This window comes from Vombatus ursinus, unplaced genomic scaffold (assembly GCF_900497805.2).
Source record: "Vombatus ursinus unplaced genomic scaffold, bare-nosed wombat genome assembly UNPS02014809.1, whole genome shotgun sequence".
Taxonomy (NCBI): domain Eukaryota; kingdom Metazoa; phylum Chordata; class Mammalia; order Diprotodontia; family Vombatidae; genus Vombatus; species Vombatus ursinus.
This window is the reverse complement of record NW_020954587.1, coordinates 2843994-2865438: the sequence shown is the minus strand read 5'-3', so window position 1 is coordinate 2865438 and position 21445 is coordinate 2843994. Positions and strand designations below refer to the sequence as shown.

General features: G+C 37.1%; 1 protein-coding gene across 1 annotated transcript in view; it reads right to left on the bottom strand.

Annotated features, from left to right (window-relative positions):
- The window catches only part of LANCL3 (LanC like 3), a 98792-nt gene that overhangs the window by 20952 nt on the left and 56395 nt on the right, over positions 1 to 21445 (bottom strand). Inside the window, exons 2-3 of the mRNA XM_027875421.1 lie at positions 2785 to 2908; positions 108 to 305 (exon numbers count right to left, since the gene is read on the bottom strand). Coding sequence (XP_027731222.1) covers positions 108 to 305; positions 2785 to 2908 — 322 coding nt within the window. The remainder of the gene's footprint in view (positions 1 to 107; positions 306 to 2784; positions 2909 to 21445) is intronic.

Sequence of the window (21445 nt, the reverse complement as noted above, 5' to 3'; positions counted from 1 at the left end):
CTCTCTCTCTCTCTCTCTCTCTCTCTCTCTCTCTCTCTCTCTCTCTCCTTCCCGCTATACCAGATGTGGGGGGATACTTTCAGCTAAATTGAAATGTGTATTGTAACCTGGGGCTCCGTGACACCAGTGGACCAGCTCGTTTTCCCTCTCAATCATTTCTCCTAGCTCGGGAGGCCAGTTGCAATTTTGTTCCTGTTCCATGAGGAAGTCAACACTCTGCCAGACTAGCTCCCGATCAGCAGGTTGGAGGTGCTCATGGTAAGACAGCAGCATCTGGAGAATGGAAGACAGACCATGAGCAGCACCTATAAAGGAAAGCAAAATGGAGTAAAGCTTCAGTGTGGTGCAGTAACTGGGAGACCAATCTAGATTAGTGAAGAGGTAGTTATAGTTGTTTTTTTTTTAAAAGACAGGTTTATTACTTCCAAATAGTTACAATTAGGCCAACAAAATATAGTCTCTGGGGAACCTATTTTAACGTAAAATTAGGATGATTTTCTATTAGCAAATAGGTTTCCTCATTATTTTCTTCTTAAGATTGGGTCTTCACATGTCACTTAGGCTGGAAGTACAGTGGCCACTAATAGTCCTCTTCCCAAAACGATCCCCATCTGCTCCATTTTTCTGACTTGGGCTAATTTGCCTCTCCTTGAGGAGCCTGGTGGCCCTTCACCTCTGAGAGGCTCACTTTATTGGTGCCAGACTTAGTGTGTATGTTCAATTAGCTTTAATTCTACTCTCAGAACTCCTGAACTCAAGCAATGAACCAACCTCCATGACCCACAACAGTAGGGATTACAGATGGGAACCACCATACCAGGTCTAAAACAGTCTTCAAGTATTTGAAACAGTTTCTTCAGCAATACTGTTTACACACTATTCATTTGTATTCTCTTTAGGAAAAAAAATTTAGTAAAGCAAAGTTAAACTTTACTCCACCTCTTTCAGATTCAAATTAGTGTGGTATGCACTAATGGGGAGGCATTGTTGTCAATACACAAATCTTAGGGCTTGTTCTTTAGGCAACTTTTCATATTTGATGCTTTCTGCCACCCACTCAGATGTCTTTTACTTTGCTCCAGCTAGCACAATTTATTGTCTAGGTAGGAGCTTTATTTCTTTTTGACAGGTGCTTTGTTGTCTTTTAGAAAGCTGTTTAGCTTTCTCATCTCCATCTAATTTCTAGTCATCCTTATCAAAGGATTTTAGGATAAATATTGCTTCATTTTTTAAACAAGCCAATAATCTCAAAACTGCAAAAGGAAACTCAAGTAAGCATCCTACTTCCAAAATCTGGGCTTTCAAAAGAAGTTGTAAGGAGCTTTCTGGTCTCTGGATTAAAAATTACCATCTTTAAAATTAAAGTCAATAAACTTGAAAGCACTGTTCTTATACTTCACTGGTAGTTGTAGTACGGTTAAAGATTTAGTTTGAAAAGTTTGTTTTGTAAGAAAATGTCAGACTATCTTTCCACTAAAAGAAAAAATTCTAGTAGGAAAAAAAGTTAAATAAAAAAGTATTTCCATGTCCTGCCTAGAGAGGTTAGGGCTGCTATTAATATTGCTCTTTAGGGAAATAAATGAGGAATTTTTTAAAAATGTGATAAGTGAACAGGATTTTAAGTGGATACCACATATATTTTTAAATTATTATATTATTAAGACACATGCTATGTAATAAAATCAAATTTTAAAAATCTGCTATATTAGATTTCTTCTGTTTATTCTACACATATGAACATGTATGTAATAGATGCTGCTTTGTTGTTGTTCAATTATTTCAGTCATGTCCAACTCTTGATCACCCCTTTAGGAGTTTTCTTGGCAAAGATACTAGGGTGGTTTGCCATTTTCTTCTCCAGCTTATTTTACAGATGAGGAAATTGAGGTAAACAGGATTAAGGGACTTGTCCAGAGTCACACAGTTAGTAAGTGTCTGAGGCCAGATGTGAATTCAGAAAGATGAATCTTTCTGACTCCAGGCCCAGCACTTTATCCACTTTGCCACCTAGTTGCCCATGTAGTAGATACAATGGAGCATATCCAATCATGGTCAATCAAATTTATAATTTAATTTATAATTAGAGTGCAGCTCAGAAGTCCAACCCTCTCATTTTACAGAAAAAGAAAAGGTTAAGTTGATTTATTTAATATCACAAAGGCAGTGAGTGGAAGCACCAGGATTTAGAACCTAGGTCCTCTAACTCCAAATCCCATTGCTCTTTCACTGACCAATGCAGGGGAGCCAACAGCTTAGGTTCTCACTAAATACCCTCAGGAAGTTTCTGTTTCTGTGTTCTATTGGGTCATTCTTGCAGGTACTCAGAGTTGAGAAATGTAATCACCTTTCATTTGGTGTGGATTATACCTCTAAAATCATTATCAATCAGCAGTCTTAGTTTTGGTCTATCCATTTTGAAGATGTTTCTTAAGTGAAAGCAGCTGCAGTTAAGCTTCCCTACTGCACAGAAGAGTTGAAATAATTTTTTTCAAGGAGTTTGAAAATCTTTCTAACTCAATCTAGACAAAAAAAAATATCTGCATCTACATTAGAGGAACCTTTCTAATTGCTGTGTTTCAACCTCTGCTGCTACATGATGGCAAACAAAAGTAGAAATTAAGCTACAACTGCCCACTTGCCCTTATTTGAAACGATTACCATCTCTAGAGTTCTCATTATGTGAAGTTTATGATTACTATTTACAACCTTCCAGTTTACTGTCAGTGTTATATTTAGTCACAAAAGACCTTCACCCCTTGGGCTTTCTTTACACCTTCTACTTACCTAAGTATTCCGTTCCATAATAACAATACATTAAAGGAAATGGTTTTCTCTTTTTCGTTGAATACTGCTTCCCTGATTCTAGGATTGCCTGGCAGATTGACTTGATCTGTGCCGGGGTCAACACCTAAGTAAAAAACACACGAAAAAAGAGGAAATATTGTTATTAAGACTTTTCTCTTCTTTCCTTCCTTCCTTTCTTTCTTCCTTCTTTTCTTCCTTCCTTCCTCCTTTTTTTTTCCAGACCTTGATTACAGTCAGCTCACATATCCCTCACATCCTTTGTATATATGGTAATAACTTCTGTATAATCCTTACCTTACCTGACAATTAATTTCCCTACCATGAGTTTTTCTTTTATGGTCAAATCATATCTTCTCTGTTCAGAGTCCATTATCACATACAGGCTGTAGCAGACCACTTTTCATCTGTGTCATCATTAATCACTGTCCCCCGACTAGAGGTATGACTCAGACAACAGCCAATAATAAACATCTTTATTTTCGTGCTTAACTAGTCTGTTACTCTTCGTGCGCAGTACAGGTCTGGCCCAGACATTATGCTTCAATTAGGAGACATTTAGATTGTGCTTAGAGACGCACTATTCTTGAAATCCACCACTGCCTGACACGCTCACCTGAAGCTTTTAGCCATCATGGAATGGTTTCACCATTGAAACTAAAGTTGAATAGACAACTATTAAGATAAATTTGTGTGCATCAAACTGATGTCTCATAAAGGTCAAAATGAGATTATCTGTGTGTAGCATGACGTTCTTCCTGCAGTGCTTACCATCTAATGCATCAATCAATATAATATAATAAGCAGGATCTTCCAGCCTTAGGAAGTGGACAAGGCTGTCTGAAACAAAACAAATAGAAAACAATTCCCTATATAGTTCAGTCTTGCCCTGCATGAACATATTCCTGGATCAAGGTGAAATCCATTCGCTTTTGTTCTATCTTCTGAGATTAAGACTTCTAATTAATTCACATTACATCTGGCACTCGAGTCACTACTTCATTTTTGCAGTGAGACAGCAATAATTTATTAACTAGTTACAATGCACTACTCTGATTTGCTTGACCCAGATTTAATATTCTTTAATAATAATAATAATAAACAAATATTGATTCAATAAATAAATATAACTATGCAAAGCACTGGGGGGAGGGGCAATCTTTGCCCTTAAAGAGTTTACCATCTGATTGGGGGAGGAGAGATAGGAAAAAAAATCCAACACATATACTATATATAATATAAAATAATAGAAATTGTGTTCTATAAGCAATACTAAAAAAAAAATGCTACAGTATCATGAATACACAGTAAAACTGGAATTTCTCATCTTTGTGAAGATTTCTTCTTGTTTTTTTATCTCTGTTTTTACTAATTTTATGTTTTTAACCATCTTAATCTCTGTGATTACCAATTATGGAGTGACCTACTTTTTCAACCCCTTTTTTCTTAGCTACCTCTAGGGTGATATTAAAATCAAGCTGTCCTGCTTTAAATTCCTATAAGACTCCAAGGTTCCCTGCATCTCCCCAGTCAAAACCATGGTTCAATCTCAGGCATTTTTCTTGGTTCTTAACATCAGTTTTCTCTATTTTCTCTTTCCAATTCATTCAAAGTCATCTTCCAAAATAGAAAAAGAAATTCCACTTTAAATAACTACAGACAGTATAAAATAAGTGTGTGTCTACCTGCTAAGACACACAGGAACACAATTACAAAGTAGTCTTTATACAAATAAAGACAGTTGTAAATAATTGGAGAAATATTTAATTAAGCCAATATAAAATATATAATATTTTATAAGTCAACATAATAAAAGCAATAATTCTGCCTAGATAAATTTACTTATTCAGTGTCATACTAATCAAACTATAAAAGGACCACTTTATAGAGCAAGAAAAATAATTTTTAAAAATTTGTCTGGAGGAATAAAGTCAACAATATCAAGGGAATCAATGGAAAAAAGATGGGAAAGGAAGAGAGCCTAGCAGTACCTGATCTCAAACTATACTGCAAAGTCATAATTGTCCAAACAATTTGGTACTGGATAAGAAATAGAGACTGACCAGTGGAACAGATTAGATATATCATATACAAAAGCAAATCAGCGCGGTAACCTAAGGTTTTTATAAACCCAAAGATCCTAGCTCTTGGGGCAAAAATTCACATGATTAAAACTGGAAAATAGTCTGGCAGAACTAGGTATAGTGTACACCAACATCATATAAAAGATAAGGTCCAAATGGAATACATTTTATAGAAATAAATGTCGTAAGCAAATTGGAGAAGCATAGAAGAAATTACCTGTCAGATCTACGAATAAAAGAAGAGTTTATGAGCAAACAGGACAGAGAAAGAGGGAGACAGAGACAGAGACAGAGACAAGAGAGAGAGTGAAAGAGAGAGAGACCGCTTCACAGTAGGTAGAATAGAAATTTTGAAAACACAAAATTAAAAAGTTTTTTCACAAATAAAACCAATACAGCTAAAATTAGAAGAAAAACAGAAAATTAGGGAAAATATTTGCAATTTCCAAAGCCTCGTTTCTAAGATATAAAGGGAAATGAGACAAATTTATAAGAATAAGAGCCGTTCCTCAATTAACAAATGGCCAAAAAATATGAATAGATATTTTTCAGAAGAAATACAAGCTATCAATAGCTATATGAAAAAAATGCCCTAAATCACTAATAATTAGAGCAATGCACTTTAAACCAACTCTGAGGTACCACCTCATACCCACCAGATTAGCTAAATCGACAAAAAAGGAAAATGACAAATGCTGAAGGGGCTATGGGAATTGCAGTTTCTATAATTCACTGTTGATGGAGATATGAACTGATACAACCATTCCAGAAAGCAATTTGAACCTATGTCCCCAAAGTCATTAAATTGTGCGTTTACTTTGACCACTACTAGGTCTAGACTCCAAAGAATTCAAAGAAAAAGGAAAAAGACGAAAATATTTATAGCAGCTCTTTTAGGGGTAACTAAGGATTAGAAACTAAAAGATTGCTCATCAATTAGAGAATAGCTGAACAAGTTATGGTATATGAATATGATGGGATACCCTTGTGCCTTAAGAAATGATGAAGGCAATGGTTTTAGAAAAACCTGGAGGGCGTGTATGTACCAATGATGAAAGAAATGAGGAGAACCAGGAGGATGATTTATACAAAAATAATATTGCAAGAAGGGCAGTTAGATGATACAGTGGATATAGTGTCAGGCCTAGAGTTAGGCCTGAGTTCAAATCTGACCTCAGACACTTACTAGCTGTGTGACCCTGGGCAAATTACTTAACTCTGTTGGCTTCAGTTTCCTCATCTGTAAAGTGAGCTGGAGAAGGAAATGGCAAGCCACTCCAGTATATTTCCCAAATGGGGTCATGGAGAGTTGGATACAACTGAAAAACAACAGAAATATTTTTAGAATAATAAACCTCGAAAGACTTAGGAACTCTTATTTGTGTAATGACCCACCAAAGTTCCAAAGGACTCATGGTCCTCTCCATCTCCAGAGAGAGAGCTGATGAACTCAGCAGAACAAGGCTGATCAAAGAGCAATCTTTCATTCTTTCTGTCTCTTTCGTTCTTTCTGTCTCTTTCTTATATTTTTTTCTTTCTCTTTCTTGGGGGACAGGTGGGAATTCTAAATCTAAATTCAATTGTGGAAATTTGTTTTGTATGACTATTTGTATTTATAATGGGCTTTGTTTTTCTTGCCTTCTCTGTAGTTAAGTAAAAGGGAGGAGGAGGGAGAAAATTTGGAACTGAAAATAAAAGAAAACTGAAAAGAAAAAGAAAAAAAACACAAAGTAATCTTCCATTTCTAATTCTAACACTAACCCTAACCCTAACTCTAACTTTAAATCATCTTATTTTCTCAATGCTATAATCATCTCATCGCTTTGTGCTATTTGTTACATTGACTGATATTATTATCGGTGAGTGACTTGACCTGGGACTCACACTACAGTTTAGAAGAGGGGTTCTTAACCTGGGGTCCTCAAGGGATCTACTAATTTTGGAATTATTTTTACAACTGTATTTCAATATATTTGATTTCCTTTATACTCCTTAGAATTTTATTTTACGCATCTAAAAACATTGCTCTGAGCAGGTGTCTATAGAAGTCACCAGGCTGCCACAAAAGAAAATTAAGAACATTGGTTGAGAAAGTTCTTTTCACACAAGGGCCATGTAAGTATTGTAAGTATTATTACATCTAGTTTACAAAGGAGGGACTTGAAGTTCAGAGGGGTTGCCCAGAAACTATAAGAACAGGAACTCCAATCCAGGTGTTCTGCCTTTGAGTCCATTAATCATTGGATTATAGACTGAGAGCTGAAAAAGACTTTAGTGATCAGTTATCCCAGCCCCCTCACTTTTACAGATAAGAATTTTTCACTACCACAGGCTGCTTTCAGTGGTATTAAATACAATCTCACTCACCTCAAAATCTAGTACCATTCTGGCTACATAATGAAGTTATGTGTCCTCTTGCACCTTAATAGTTTTAACCTGTTCGTTACACCACAAACTCAATAAGCTTTGTGATGAATTACCACCTATCACTTACCTGAGAGAACCCTTAGTTCTTTTTTTTTAATTTTTTTTTTAATATTCTAATATCCTGTCTGTCTAATTTGTCTCTTGAATTCACTTAACCAGGAAATTCCACAAAGTGGGGAAGAACAATGCAAAAGAAAACTAAAATGAAGGTTTTTTTTATTAATCTGATAATTTGGTAATCTGATAATCCATGCTCTCGATCTCAATTTAGCAAGATAATTAAGAGTTGACTTATTTTTTTTGTTCCCCAGTTAAGCATTTATGGTTATAATTTTATTTGGTTTACTTGATCACTTGTTTGTTTGGTTTTTTAACTCAGAATAAAAATGAGTGTGTTTGATGGGGGGTGGTCATTTTTCTTGCATCTCTAATCAGCAGTTTAGAACAGAGAACTAGTTGATGAAATATTGTTGTAAAACTTCCTCAGGTCATACATCCTGTCTGGGTGGTTTCCTCTTATCTCTCAAAAACAGAGTAAAGAAACAAAGAAAAATAGAAGCTTGTTCCTTCCACAGGATAGAGACTTGTTATGCATGCAATTCCTTATCTCCATGCACAGACCAGACCCTCCCTAGGGTTAATTGATCAGCAAATAAAAAGAAAAACGGGGCTCATTATAGGTAGGTATGGGACGGGGGAGGTGAAAAGGGTTCATGATTTTCTTCCAGAAAAATAAGCCTATAGATTCTCTCCTGCAGTTGCCACTTTTCCCTCCTCCCGAGGCCCCCATCCATGCATTCACTCACTATTAAAACTTACCACTTGGGGAAAAAAGATAAGGCATTATAATTATATCTTTGATTTTAGAAATAGTAATAGTTAGCATGTATATAACATTTACTATGTGACAGGAGCTATACAATCATTATCTTATTTGATCCTGACAACAACCCTAATGGATGGGGAGTCAGGCTATTATTACCCCCATTTTATAGCTGAGGAAACTAAGGCAAAGAGATGTGAAATGACTTGCTCAGGGTCTCATAGCTAATGTGTCTGGGGTTAAATTTGAACTTGGGTCTCTAGATTCCAGGGCCAGTGTATCGACTGTGCCATCTAATTGTAGTCATTAGGGAGGGTGCCTTTGGGTGAAAAGAGTGGAGAGGGCTTGCCAAGAAGGCTCCTTCGTTCACTTAAGCCATTGCAAAAAGAGGGGGAAACGGGGTGGGGGAATCACTACCACCACTTTCCATCCCTATTTATACAGCATTAGTACCCTTCCTTGTGTATGATAAAACTGCCTTTGCAGACTGAATTTCATTATCATATCTAAAGGCAGAAGATATAAGAGTATATTGAAAGTTATGATGACTTAGGGGCAGCTAGGTGGTGCAGTGGATAGAGCACTGGCCCTGGAGTCAGGAAGACCTGAGTTTGAAATCCGGCCTCAGACACATAACACTCACTAGCTATGTGATTCTGGGCAAGTCGTTTAACCCCGATTGCCTCATTAAAAAGAAAAAGAAAGTTATGATGACTCCATATCCCATTGTTCCCAGTCCTGCTTCTCAGTGTTGGAGAAGGCAACCCAACACCAAGTCTGAAGCTTTTTGTATTACCTGCTATGTGTCACGCACTCCTCCCTACCTGCAAATTGCAGTTCTTGCAACCTTGGGGAGGAACTGAGATGGAAGGAACAAGCCTCTTTTGCTGAGGTGGACCTATCTGAATAGTCTTTAACGTTCCCAATAAAAGTTGGCCCTACCTTGATCTCCAGGGTTATCTTGCTACCTTCCTGAACTTATAAAAAACTCCTCTAATTCCCTTTGTCCTGAGTTTTGTCTCACTAATTAGGGTGAAATCTCAAATGAATTTTCCTTACAACAAGTGAATGAACACTACAGAAGGTATAAAGCAAGTTTGAAGATTCTTTGATACTAAGTAAAGTCTAAACAACCACTGAACTATAAAAATTTAGGGCTGACGGGGTCTTTTGTGCCCAATCCCTTCCTTTTAATCATGAGAGATACTGAGGCCCCAGAATGTCAAAGTCTGAGAATGCCAGAAGAGGAGGAACAGCTGTGCAAGGGGGAGGAGGGAGGGAACACAGCTGCTCAGAACTACCAATTAGTCCCTACAGCTTTGTCTTAAAAAAAAGAAAGAAAGAAAGAAAGAAATGGGATGTATTCCCAGTGCTGGCATTTGAAAGAATCTTTGGGAGTGAAAACTAGCCAGCCTCAGGATGTACCGAGGAAGAAAAGAAATATGATGTCACATTTAGAACGATTCACTTGTGTGAATAAGAGGGGAAAAGGAAACTTGTGAATGGGAACCATGCCACCTGTGTGTAGGAGTGACAGGAGCTTGGAATCCCCAGTGCTTTGTATGTCACTGTTTGTAGTTAAAGCTGAGAAAATCAAAGTGAGTCCAGGCTAGGGTGATTATCCCAGCAGGTGTTCACGCTGGTAAGGAGTCCGCTGGGTTTTGGGTTCTTTGCCCTAGTTCCCCTCCTCACAGGCGGTGATGGCAAGAGGTTTATTAATCAGATTTGGTCTTGTATCATTTATCTGAATTAGTTAGTTTCTGGACTTCCTCTAGTCTCCACAAGTGAAGGCTGAGGGTCCAAAGCTTTCAAGAGGAAACCAAGGGTCTGGCTGTGAGAGAGTGCATGAAGAGACCCTAACACAGAAGGTGAGATTGATTTCCTCTGGGTCACAGTTTGTTCCAGAGCTAGAGTCTGGGTCTCCTGTCTTTCTTTCTGGAAATCCTTTCACTACAGAACATCCTAATACGTCCATCAGATTTTGATTCCTCTCTATTAATCCTCATCTCAGGACTGTAGAGTTGTAAAGTATCTGCTGTGTAAGTGACCTCTGTTATACAAATCTATCTACTAAATGTAAAGCATTTGAGGTACCAATGTAGTGGGCATATATGCACATGTTCAATAGGTTCAATACTGTACTTAAACAAATGTGGGCATGACCAAGCTGCCCTAGACCAGTGGTCTCCAAATTTTCAGATCCTGCATCCCTGACCTGCAGTGTTCTTCACTGTAAGCATTTGTGCCTCAGAAATCAGCCAAAAATACAAAAATCAGTGTTTCATTTTTTTTATTGTCTAGACTTAAGGTAGTGATGGAGAAAGGGTTAATAACGTAAATTAAACATAAAGGTAAGTCATGCATTTTTTTGAAAGCCAGTTGTTAAACATTTGCCAACATAATCCTATTAGTTGAAAAAGGCGAGTAGAAACCCCAAATACAGGTATATTTACTTATTTATAAATTACATACATGTACTATTGTACTATTGGGACAACTAGGTAGCACAGTAGATGGATTGCTGGGCTTGGAGTCAGAAAGATCTGAATTAAATCCAATTTCAAACAATAACTGTCAGTTTACCATATTTGCCCCAGTTTCCTCATCTATAAAATGAGCCAGAGAAGAAAACAGCAAACCACTCCAGTATCTTTGCCAAGAAAACCCCAAATCGGGTCACAAAGAGTCAGACATGATTGAAATGTCTGAACAACAAACTATTGTACTAATAATTATGGACACTTTAAAACTTGCACAAAATAGATCTTTTTAAAAGGATGAGATAAAGATGAAATTATATTTGATCCTAAAGTCAATAGGGAGCCATTGGCAATTATTGAGTAGAGGAGTGACACGGTCTGACCTGTGCTTTAGGAAAATCATTTTGGCAGCTGAGAGGAGAGTGGCTTGGAGAAGGGAAAGACAAGACTGGGAGACCAGTCAGGAGGTCATTACAATACTGGACGTGAGAGATAAGGAGAGTCTGAATTAGGACACAGCTTTTCCTCCAAGGGACAGCTGCCATAGCCACGAGGTGACCTGGGGGACATGGGATGGGGATGGACTCACAGCTGCTTCTATAACTGCTTGGGAACCTTGAAGGCCTAGTGGCCAGCTCCGAAGGAATGAGGTTGGTAGCTTGCATGAAAGGGGAAAGAAGGATCACTTTTTCTTGTTTTGGTGATCACACACCCCTTGTGTCAGGCCACAGCCCAGTGGGGAATCTTGGCCCCCACTTTGGAGACCATTGCCTTAGAAAACTGTGGAAGGGAATTAGGTTTCTCATCTTGCATTCATTTGACTACTGTCACCAAACAATGACTAAGAAATATCTTGTGCATTAAGGCATTCATTTGAATATACTTAAAATTTCCTAAGCACCTGGTTCTTGCTCCCCAAGGAGGAATATTTTGATAAATAGAGATATATAAATAGATATAGATGCACACATATACACTCATATACTTATATATTTATATACATACACATGTGTATATCTATAACACACATATATACAATATACATGTGTATGTGCATGTATACATGTGTATATATACATATACACATGTGTGTGTTTTTATATGTGTGTAGGCAGGGTCCAGATAGTAAATGTTTAACAATTGGCACTGGGGAGCAGGGTGGTGAGTGGGAGAAAAATGTATATACAAAATACTTTATATTTAATCTGTATTATTAACATTTTCTTAAGTCTAGATAATCAATAAAACAAAAAATCAAGCCCTTATTCATTGAATTTGCCAATTTCTGAGGTGTAAAAGTTCACTGAAAACCTAATAATTGTCTCTCAATTCCAGGCTGGCTCCTGCACGTAAGTATGTGCTTATTTTACTGAACCTGTGGTCTTACTGGTACAGGCAACTCTCCGTGAGGATACTTTCTCTATAAACCAATGCAGATCAGCTTTCACTTAGCAACTTACAGTCATAAGAGTTGTCTGGGGTCCTGAGCTAATATACTTTGAGTTATAATCATTTATTTTTGTGTCATGTCCTTCACCTCAGCTGAGCTCCACTGGGGCAGAGACCTTGGCTTCCCTAAACTTTATCCTTCCAGCACCTAGTACAGCTTCCTCAACACAGGGATCAAGGACCATGTCTTATCTAAATTTGTTATCTATTTCCCCAATGAAAGTGGGTGTTAGCACCATAGAACTCATTCTGTTTAATGATTCTGTTTGTTGAATTGAACCAAATTGACCAACTTGGATAAAGTGGAAGAATGTTGTTTAGAAAACTGTGTGAGATAAGGCTAGAGAGATCAGAAGGGGAAACACCACCGAAGAAAAGGACCAAGAAGAGATATTCTTAACCTCCAAGGGGTTCATAGACATATTTCAGGAGATTGTAAACTTGGATGGGGAAAAAAAGAAAAAAAAACACCTTACATCTTTATTTTTACTAACCTCTAACTGAAATTTAGCACTTCTTTCAATTATTTAAAAATATAATTCTGAGAAGAGGTACATAGTTTTCACCAGACTGCCAAAGGAGACCATCACACCAAAATGACGAAGAATCCTTGGCGTGGAGAGTGACTTCATAAAGCAAGAAAGGTGTCTTGTATACAAATGTTTACATTTCCAGGAAACGAGAAGCCTCGCCAGCAGGCAACTTTTTCAATGTACTCCATCAGGAGAACTGTGTACCAAGGTATGACTGGCTGGGGATGCTTAGCCAAAATGGTTTTGTTTTACATATTTTTAATTACTCTTCAAATGGAGCACACCTGGCTACATAAAGTCTCTTCTATCTGAATTTACTTGGTGTTTTCTGATTATTAAGCTTGGAATGTAAAGTAAGAGAGGAATTTGGAGGAAGCTGGGGAGTTTTTAACTACCCATAAGTCGTTAAAATGATTGAACAGAAGAATCTGGTTCTGAAAATTTTAGGTGAGGAAATCATTTCAAAGCTGGTGCTTTTCCATTCTGTTATTTTAAAAAAAAAAAAAAGCAAACCAGGAAAAGATGAGGAACTAGTGAAGAAAAACAGGTCCTGTGCCCATCGCAGCACAATGACCAACAAAATTAAATATTTATAGAAGTCATCTGGCAACACTGTATGTACTCCATATCTTCCAGGAAGGAGTTAGCAGTCAACTTTCAATAGCTTTCTGGATGGCTTTGTTAGAGCCAAAAGGGCTCCTAAAACCTAATCCCTCTCCAGCAACATTCTTTCATTCTGCTTTAGAGTAACGAAGCCCTTTGCTAGACATGTTTCTTTTTTCTACAAGGCAATCGGGGTTAAATGACTTGCCTAGGATCACACAGCTAGTAAGTGTCAAGTGTCTGAGGTCAGATTTGAAAGGACTCCAGCGCCAGTGCTTTATCCACTGTGCCACCTAGCTGCTCAGCTAGGGATATTTCTAACAAAAAAAAAAAAATTACTGGCAGCTCATTCCTACATATCAGTATGCAACTGTGTGCCTTAGTCACTAGAACATATGGTCATGGTGTGTTCTCATAGTGCTCAACTGAGGAATCAGAATAATGAATAAAAATAATAACAACAATAATAATAGCTAGGATTTATATAGCACTTTAAGGTTTGCAAAGCATTTTACAAATATCTCATTTTATCTGTACAACAACTGTAGGAGGTTTTTATACCTAGGAGGTATTATTATCCCCATTTTACAGATAAGGAAAATTGAGATGCCTTCCCCCCTCAAAGTTAAATGATTTACCCACATTCACCCAGCTAATAAGTGTCTCAGGCTAGATTGAAACTCAAGTCTTCCAGACTCCAGATCTAGTGCTCTATGATAGCCTTTCCTTTCAGTGAAACTAGTTTACAACTCTAAATGTGTGTATCTGTGTGTGTATGTGTGTGTGTGTGTGTGTGTATTTGTGGTTCAAACCTGATTTCACTCATGTAGAAAATTCAGTGTAGAAATTGATCTTTTAATGTACAGTAGATCACACAAGAGACCCTCCTATGATGCTTACTACTTATATGACCATGGGCAAGTCACTAACTCCCTCAGCCTCAGTTTCCTCATCTGTAAAATGAGGGGATTGGAGGATTTTAAGTGAAATCAAGTCAAGAGGTATTTATTAAGCACCAACTGTATGCCAGACACTTTGCTAAGTGCTAGGGATACAAGGAAAGACAAAACAAACAAACCAGGTCCCTGATCTCAAGAAGCTTACAGTCTAATGAGGGAAACCACATGCAAACTATGCACACAAAAAAGGCATATACAGGATAAACTGAAGATTTGTCCTACTCCCTCCCAGGTCTAGAACTATGACTTTCAACTTTATAGTCTTAGAAAGTTGCCTAGAGGCATTGTAAAACTAAATAACCTATCCATGGTCCCCCAGCTGCTATGTGTTGGAGACAGAACTTGAACCCAGGTCTTTACTTAAAGGCTGATTTTTTTTTTAATCCACTAGCCTGTTTTGCCTTTCCTGATTAGTCACTTAGATGTTTATGTTGTGTTTTTTTCTCTGTTTCTATAAAGAAATTCCTTCTGTCAATGCAGACCAGCAACTTTTCTGCAACTCAGATTGCTGGGGCTACAGAGAGGTTAAGTGACTGACTTACCTAGGGTTAACCCAATCAGTATGTGTCACAGAAGGGACCTGAACCTGTTCTTCCTGACTCTGGCTATCTCTCTGCCCACTACTCCACACTGCCTTTTGTTATAGAAATACAGAGCAGATTTCAGTTGAGATGGTCTTTCCTTCCTTCGTTTTATAACAATAATTTATAATAATTATAATCTACTAGGCTAAGAGCTCTTTGGGAATCTGAGAACATATACAGTGTCCCAAAAGTCTTAGAGTTATTTAAGGTTATAATTATAGCTTAAAAAATAATATGCCATAACTCTAATCAAGACAATGATCTAAGATTGTTCCAAAGGACCCATGATGAAAAAAAAATCTGATGAACTCTGAATGCAGGTTGAAGCACCCTTTTTTAACTTTCTTTACTTTTCTTGGTTGTGTGTGTGTATGTGTGTGTTTTCTTTAGCAACGTGGCTAATGTAGAAATATGTTTTGCATGACTACACATATATAATCAATATATGAGAGAGGGGTGGGAGGGAGAAAATTTGGAATTAGAAATTTCAAAAAAATGAATGTTAAAAAATCTTTACATGTAAGAGAAATATTTTAAAAATAAATAAAATATATTTTAAAATTTTCTCATTAAAGTAAAAAGCTATAATAATAATAGCTTAAAACAATATTAAGCTACAATAGCTTAAACCCGCACTTAGACTCCCTGTATTTTACAGGAAGGCCACAGAATCCCACTGCAGTGAAATTGCATCATATCATTATAAGTTAACCTCCAACCAGCACAGTATGTGAACCATGACCATGTTCTCATAGAGAAATTTTTCCACAAAGAAAACAGAATATCATAAAAAGCAGTCCCAGGTTGCAGTTTTGAAATCTTCAATATGTTTGCCAAAGTTGGAAAATTTTCATTCTCACAGCATCTTAACGAAAATTATCCCATGTTATTAATGGACCTCTAGATGACAGTACCATATCAGACTCTCATCTAATTTGCTGTCTATTCACTGTGTAATTAAGGTATTTTTAAACTGCAGGAGCATAAACTCTTGTCATGACTTCATTTGTTATTGTTCAGTCATTTTTCAGTCATGTCTGACTCTTCATGAATCCATTTGACGTTTTCTTCGCAAAAATAGTAGAGTTGGAGTGGTTTTGCCATTTCTTTCCCCAGCTCATTTTACAGATAAAGAAACTGAGGCAAACAAAGTTAAGTGACATGCCCAGGGTCACATAGCTAGTAAGTGTGTGAGGCAGATTTGGACTTGGAAATATGAGTCTTCCTGACTCCAGGCCCAGTTCTCTATTCACTATGGCACCATCTAGCTGCTCTGTGAAATAGGTATCATAGTAATAACTATACTCCCTGACTCCCATGTTGTTATGATGAAAGTGCTCTGTAAATGTGAGTGTTGTTATTAATGAATCTAAGGACTCCTATTTGATCCCAGAGGTTTCAGTTAATTAGGTTCTATACTTTAGCTCCAGACAACCCACTTCGACAATTTATGCTATTGGAGACAATACCTGTTGGTTGAATGTATGCCAACCCATCATTATTATTTAAAAACAAAAGTTAGGCCCTCGTCCTACTGATGGTGTCACTAGCTTCATCTTAGTAGACAAAGATAGCAAATAAATAGAAATATGTGCATGTTGGGGATTTTTTTTTGTCCAGACCTGTGATTTCTTCAGGGTGGAATATACACAGATCAACAACTTATGTGTAACTTAAAATGTTAGAGAGTTGAGTTGCCTTAGGTGGTGAGAGGTCAAGTGACTTATCCGAGGTCACAAAGCCAGAGACAGGACTTGATCCCAGGTCTTTCTGATTCCAGGGAAACCTATTACACTGCCTCTCATAAAAACATGTATGTGTGTATACATATACACATATGTCTCTGTGTGGATATACATGCATATTAACATGCATAATGTGTATATGACACATTTAATAAATGTTCTCTTAATAATGCTGTAGCATGAAGAAATCTATCCACAAATAATCTTTGTAGATAAATGAATGTCTAGACAAATAATGTTATTCATCGTGACAGATTTATGTCTCAGCCCTCCACTAAAATATGTTAGCCCATCAAGTGCCATTATCAAGAAAACTGTCACTTTGGCTTTTCCCCTCAAACACACATTATCTGTTCTTTGGGAATCTGAGCTTCCTTGGAAAATTTATGTTGGCCACTCCTGATGTGACTGGTGTTTCAGAGCAGTTGATAGATGGCACCCTTTGGATTTCTGCCTTCAAGGAATTTTTCATTCTCTGCTCATCACCCCACATTTAGTCACTATCCATTCATCTTCCTCCTATACCATCTGTGATTCTTTAGCACTGCTCTGAGCAATGTTTCAAAGGCAATGAAAGAATTGGAAATAGGGGGATCTGGTCCATGTCTTTAACCACTATGTCCTATAGTCTCTGCCAGAGGCTACTCTATATTTTTTCATTTTTAGAAATTTTATTTATTTTATTCTGAACTTAAGAAAGAAAACAAGCATTTCCATAATATAGCAAAATAGAAAAAAAGATGATTGTGCATAAAGCCACAAATCTATTATGTACAACTTCTTATTCCTTTTAAATATATAATAGTTATTGTGTAACTTTCTTTTTTTCCCCTTTTTGATTTCCCTCCTCCCTAGAGATGGTTACCTTAAAGTCATTCTATGCATACTTCTATTTATCACTTCTGGATGCAGATTAAAAAGGTAACCAAATTGTATTAACAATGCTTAAATAAATAAGCCACATTTTCAGTAATAGAATAAACATATTCAAATTTATTAAAGTCACTAACATCCTATTTCCATGCGTTCTCATGGTCTAAACTAGAAACAGGTTGAAGGAGGTAGGTGAAAAAAGATCAAACTGCTCGGTGAGAGGTACAGTTAAAATCAAACTAAAGTGATTGAAATTGCCTTATCTGTCCCAGTCATAAAGGACTTTTCAGAGGATGGTGCCTCGATCAGTCTTTCTGTTCCAAGGAAAGGGGAGAGGAATACTAAAATAAAAAGAGTGACGTATGTATGTGTCTACCACCTACATGTTATATATAGAAATATGAATCCTTTGGCTAATTTACCATATGCAAATTAGACTGTGATGAATGAAAATTACTAGTGCTTATTTTTATATTTAAACATTTCATTTATCACTTACATGTCTAATGACAAAACTTTTGGGGGATGATATAAAGAATTGAAGGAGATCTTATGGAAATATTTCTTCACACAGTATGTATTTTGGGGGCAGCTAGGTAGAGCAATGGATACAGCATGGGGCCTGAAGCCAGGAAGATGAGTCTTCCTGAGTTCAAATCTGGCTTCAGACACTTAGTAGCTGTGTGACCCTGGGCAAGTCACTTAACCCTCTTTGCCTCATTTTCCTCATCTGTAAAATGAGCTATGAGAGGTATTATTATTAATAACCAATTATTAATATGGGAGGGAAGCCAGGGGTTTTTCCTTTTCTCTTTCCTCATTCAAAGCTAAGTCCTTATAAAGGACAGGGCTGACAATGATACATTCTCCTCAATCTTGGGGTGGGACCCCCACCCAAATGGGAGACCTTATTTCTGACTAAAGGGCAAAGGGAATCTAATCTAAGTGAATTCCAGCCCATTGTTCTACTCAGGTAATGGATAGAGATGAATCCCTGTCCAGATTGTCTGAAGTCAGGATTGGTCTGGCTTGAGATGAGTCTTTCTGTCCAACAGTGACATCATGTCCCCCAGTCCCTCATTTGAATAAGCTCATCTCTCATTATAACATTCATTCTCTCATTAATTGTTAACCAGAATTGATTTCCACCTGTTGGAAACACCTACTTTTCTAAGGGTATTTAAGCATTAGATGATCTCAATGATTCATCTTTGGGGACAGCTAGGTGGTGCAGTGGATAGAGCACCAACCCTAGATTTAGAAGGACCTGAGTTCAAATTGGGTCTCACACACAAAACACTTACTAGCTGTGTGACCCTGGGCAAGTCACTTAACCCCACTGTTTAACCAAAATAAAAAAAGTAAAATTAAAAAATCATTGATTCATCTTTGGTTTCCAGGAGAGCCATGTATTGATTATTTGCTAGCCATTATTAATAAATTGATTATTAATTACCCAGAAGTTCTGTCTGTCAGGCTTTTCATTCATTTCAGCAGGAGAAGGAAATGGCAAACCATTCCAGTGTCTTTGCCAAGAAAACCTTAAATGGCGTCACACAAAGAGTTGGACACAACTGAAAAAAAACAACTCAACAAATATTTATTTATCCAACTGTGCATATATCATATGTGATAATTCTTTTTCTTTTAGTTCAACTTCAACTCTAACCTTCAAGAGACTAGAAATTCTTGATTCCAATTAGTTTTGTTCCAGTGTGAGAAGGACGTAGGAAGGAAGAGTAGATGGAGGCTATGCTAACCCTCTGACCTTAGATATGTCACTATGTTCCTCTGGGCTTAGTGTCCTTATCCGTACAATGAAAGGGTTTGGGCTAAATGATCTCTAAGTCCTAATGTTCCACAGTTCTATGCCCCACCACAGAAGAAAGCTTCTGTGATTCTGTATATTATGTGTTGTGTCCCAAAAGTCTCAGTGCTGTTTTAAGGTATTAAAGTTTAAATGATAAATAATAAAAGCTTATATAGTAAAAAAAAAATTAATAGCTTAAATGACACTGAGACTTTTGGGATGCTCTGTAGAGTTGCAATGTGATGTAGTGGAAAGATCACTGTACTTGAAGCCAAGAAATCTGGATTTGAACCCCTCTCCACTGTTCTACACACACACACACACACACAGCTCAGATGAGTATTAGTTATGTGACCTTGGACAAAGCACTCTTACTCTATTTGAGCCTCAGTTTCTTCATCTGTAAAATTGGCTTGACAACTCGTGTATTGATTTCCTCATAGGACTGTTGTGACAGAAATGCTTTGCAAAACTCAAACTATGAGGCAGTTAGGTAGAACAATGGATGGTGTGCTGAGCCTGGAATCCAAATCCTGCCTCAGACACTTACTAATTGTATGACCCTGAGCAAGTCACTTAACTACTCCTTGTGCTATGCTTCAGTTTTCTCATCTGCAGAATGGGGATAATAATAACACCTATCTCCCAGGATTATTGTGAGGATAAAATAACATAATATTGGCAAAGAGCTTTGCAAACCTAAAAGTGCTAGCTACAATGATCATTACTGCAGAAACGAACTTTCTCTCCCTCATACTCCTAGAATAGTGATTCTTTCCTCCTACCAACCCCTCAACCCTGGCCAGGTGATCTTTTTTTTTAATTTATGGAATAAAAGAAGCAAGTGATTTTTCTCCTCATAGTCTGACCAAGTGAATAAAATAAGAAAAATGGGAAATTAAAACAAAAAATAGAGTCAAAAAATTACAATTGAGTATTAAAAGCATTAAAGACACTGTGATAGTTGCCAGAGTTGTCTTATTCCTGCAGAGAAAAATCTGAAATTCAACATATCCATAGCTAGACCTTAGAGATCCCCAGACCCAGGAGTTCCCATATTTTAGGCCACAAACCCTTGGGTTGCCCAATAAGTTTTGCAAGAGGTCATTAAATATACATTCATACAAATATACTATCATTTTGATGGCTATGCAATCTCAATAAAATATGAAACATGACTCAGTATAAGAACTAAGTGAGCATATATTCTATAGACTGCATAAATACATTATGTATATATTTGTCACTATTTTTCAAGTTTATGCAGATGTTGTTAAAATTAATTTGGAAAATTGTCATACTCTAGCAGATCTATGATTTTACGGGTGTATGAATTCCTTCCATTAACTCATCCCACAACCCATCCATACCTGCCCCTCCCATGCAATGCTTCTCCGTGTCCCTTTAAGTGCACTACAAGGTATCCAATCGGTGGCTGGAGATCTTTCTTGGCTTCTCTTAACATCATGCATATTCCAGGGAGCAAATGGGCCAGTCATTAGTTATGCTTTCCCTTGGTCTACTCACATCATCAGCCCATTTTTTTCCCCAGTCACATATTTATCCTTTATACCCCTTTGCCTGCTTGATTCCTCGTTTGTGAGATGTTGTAGCTTCTCATGCCCGCTTTGTGTCTCCCCAATGAGAATCACTTTTGGGTCATCTTCAGCTTCATCCTTGACACTGTTAGGTCTCACAACTTGCAGTCACACAACAAAGCTTCAAATTCATTTTAAAATGTCCCTGAATTCATAGTAGCTTTTTGTCTTGATGTGATTTCTCCACCACAGATACTTAAGAGTATAACTATTATCATAAAGGTACATGAAATGTATTGGATATTAAATTGTTGAATACTCAAAAAGTTTGGCAGCTATTATTAGAAATCTCATTTAAAATAATATTAATATTATTAAAGTAACATTAATATTTAGGGTAATATTAATAATATTACAATACAGTATTGTTATGTTCAAACCCTACTTTACAGATGAGGTAGCTAACGATAAGTTTAGGTGGTCCTGATAGGTTTAGTAACTTGTTTAAGGCAGCATAGGCTAGATTCACACCCATGTCCTTTGACTGTAAATCCCAATGCTCTTTTGACTTTAAAGGTACTACCACACCAGTCGTCATGAAGATGTTAGAACTTTGCCACCAGAGCAGGCAGACAAAGCAGAAAAAGTGATGTGTTAACAAGAGTGAGCAGATATCCCCTGAATGAGTAAGGAGAGAGAGAGAGAGAGAGAGAGAGAGAGAGAGAGAGAGAGAGA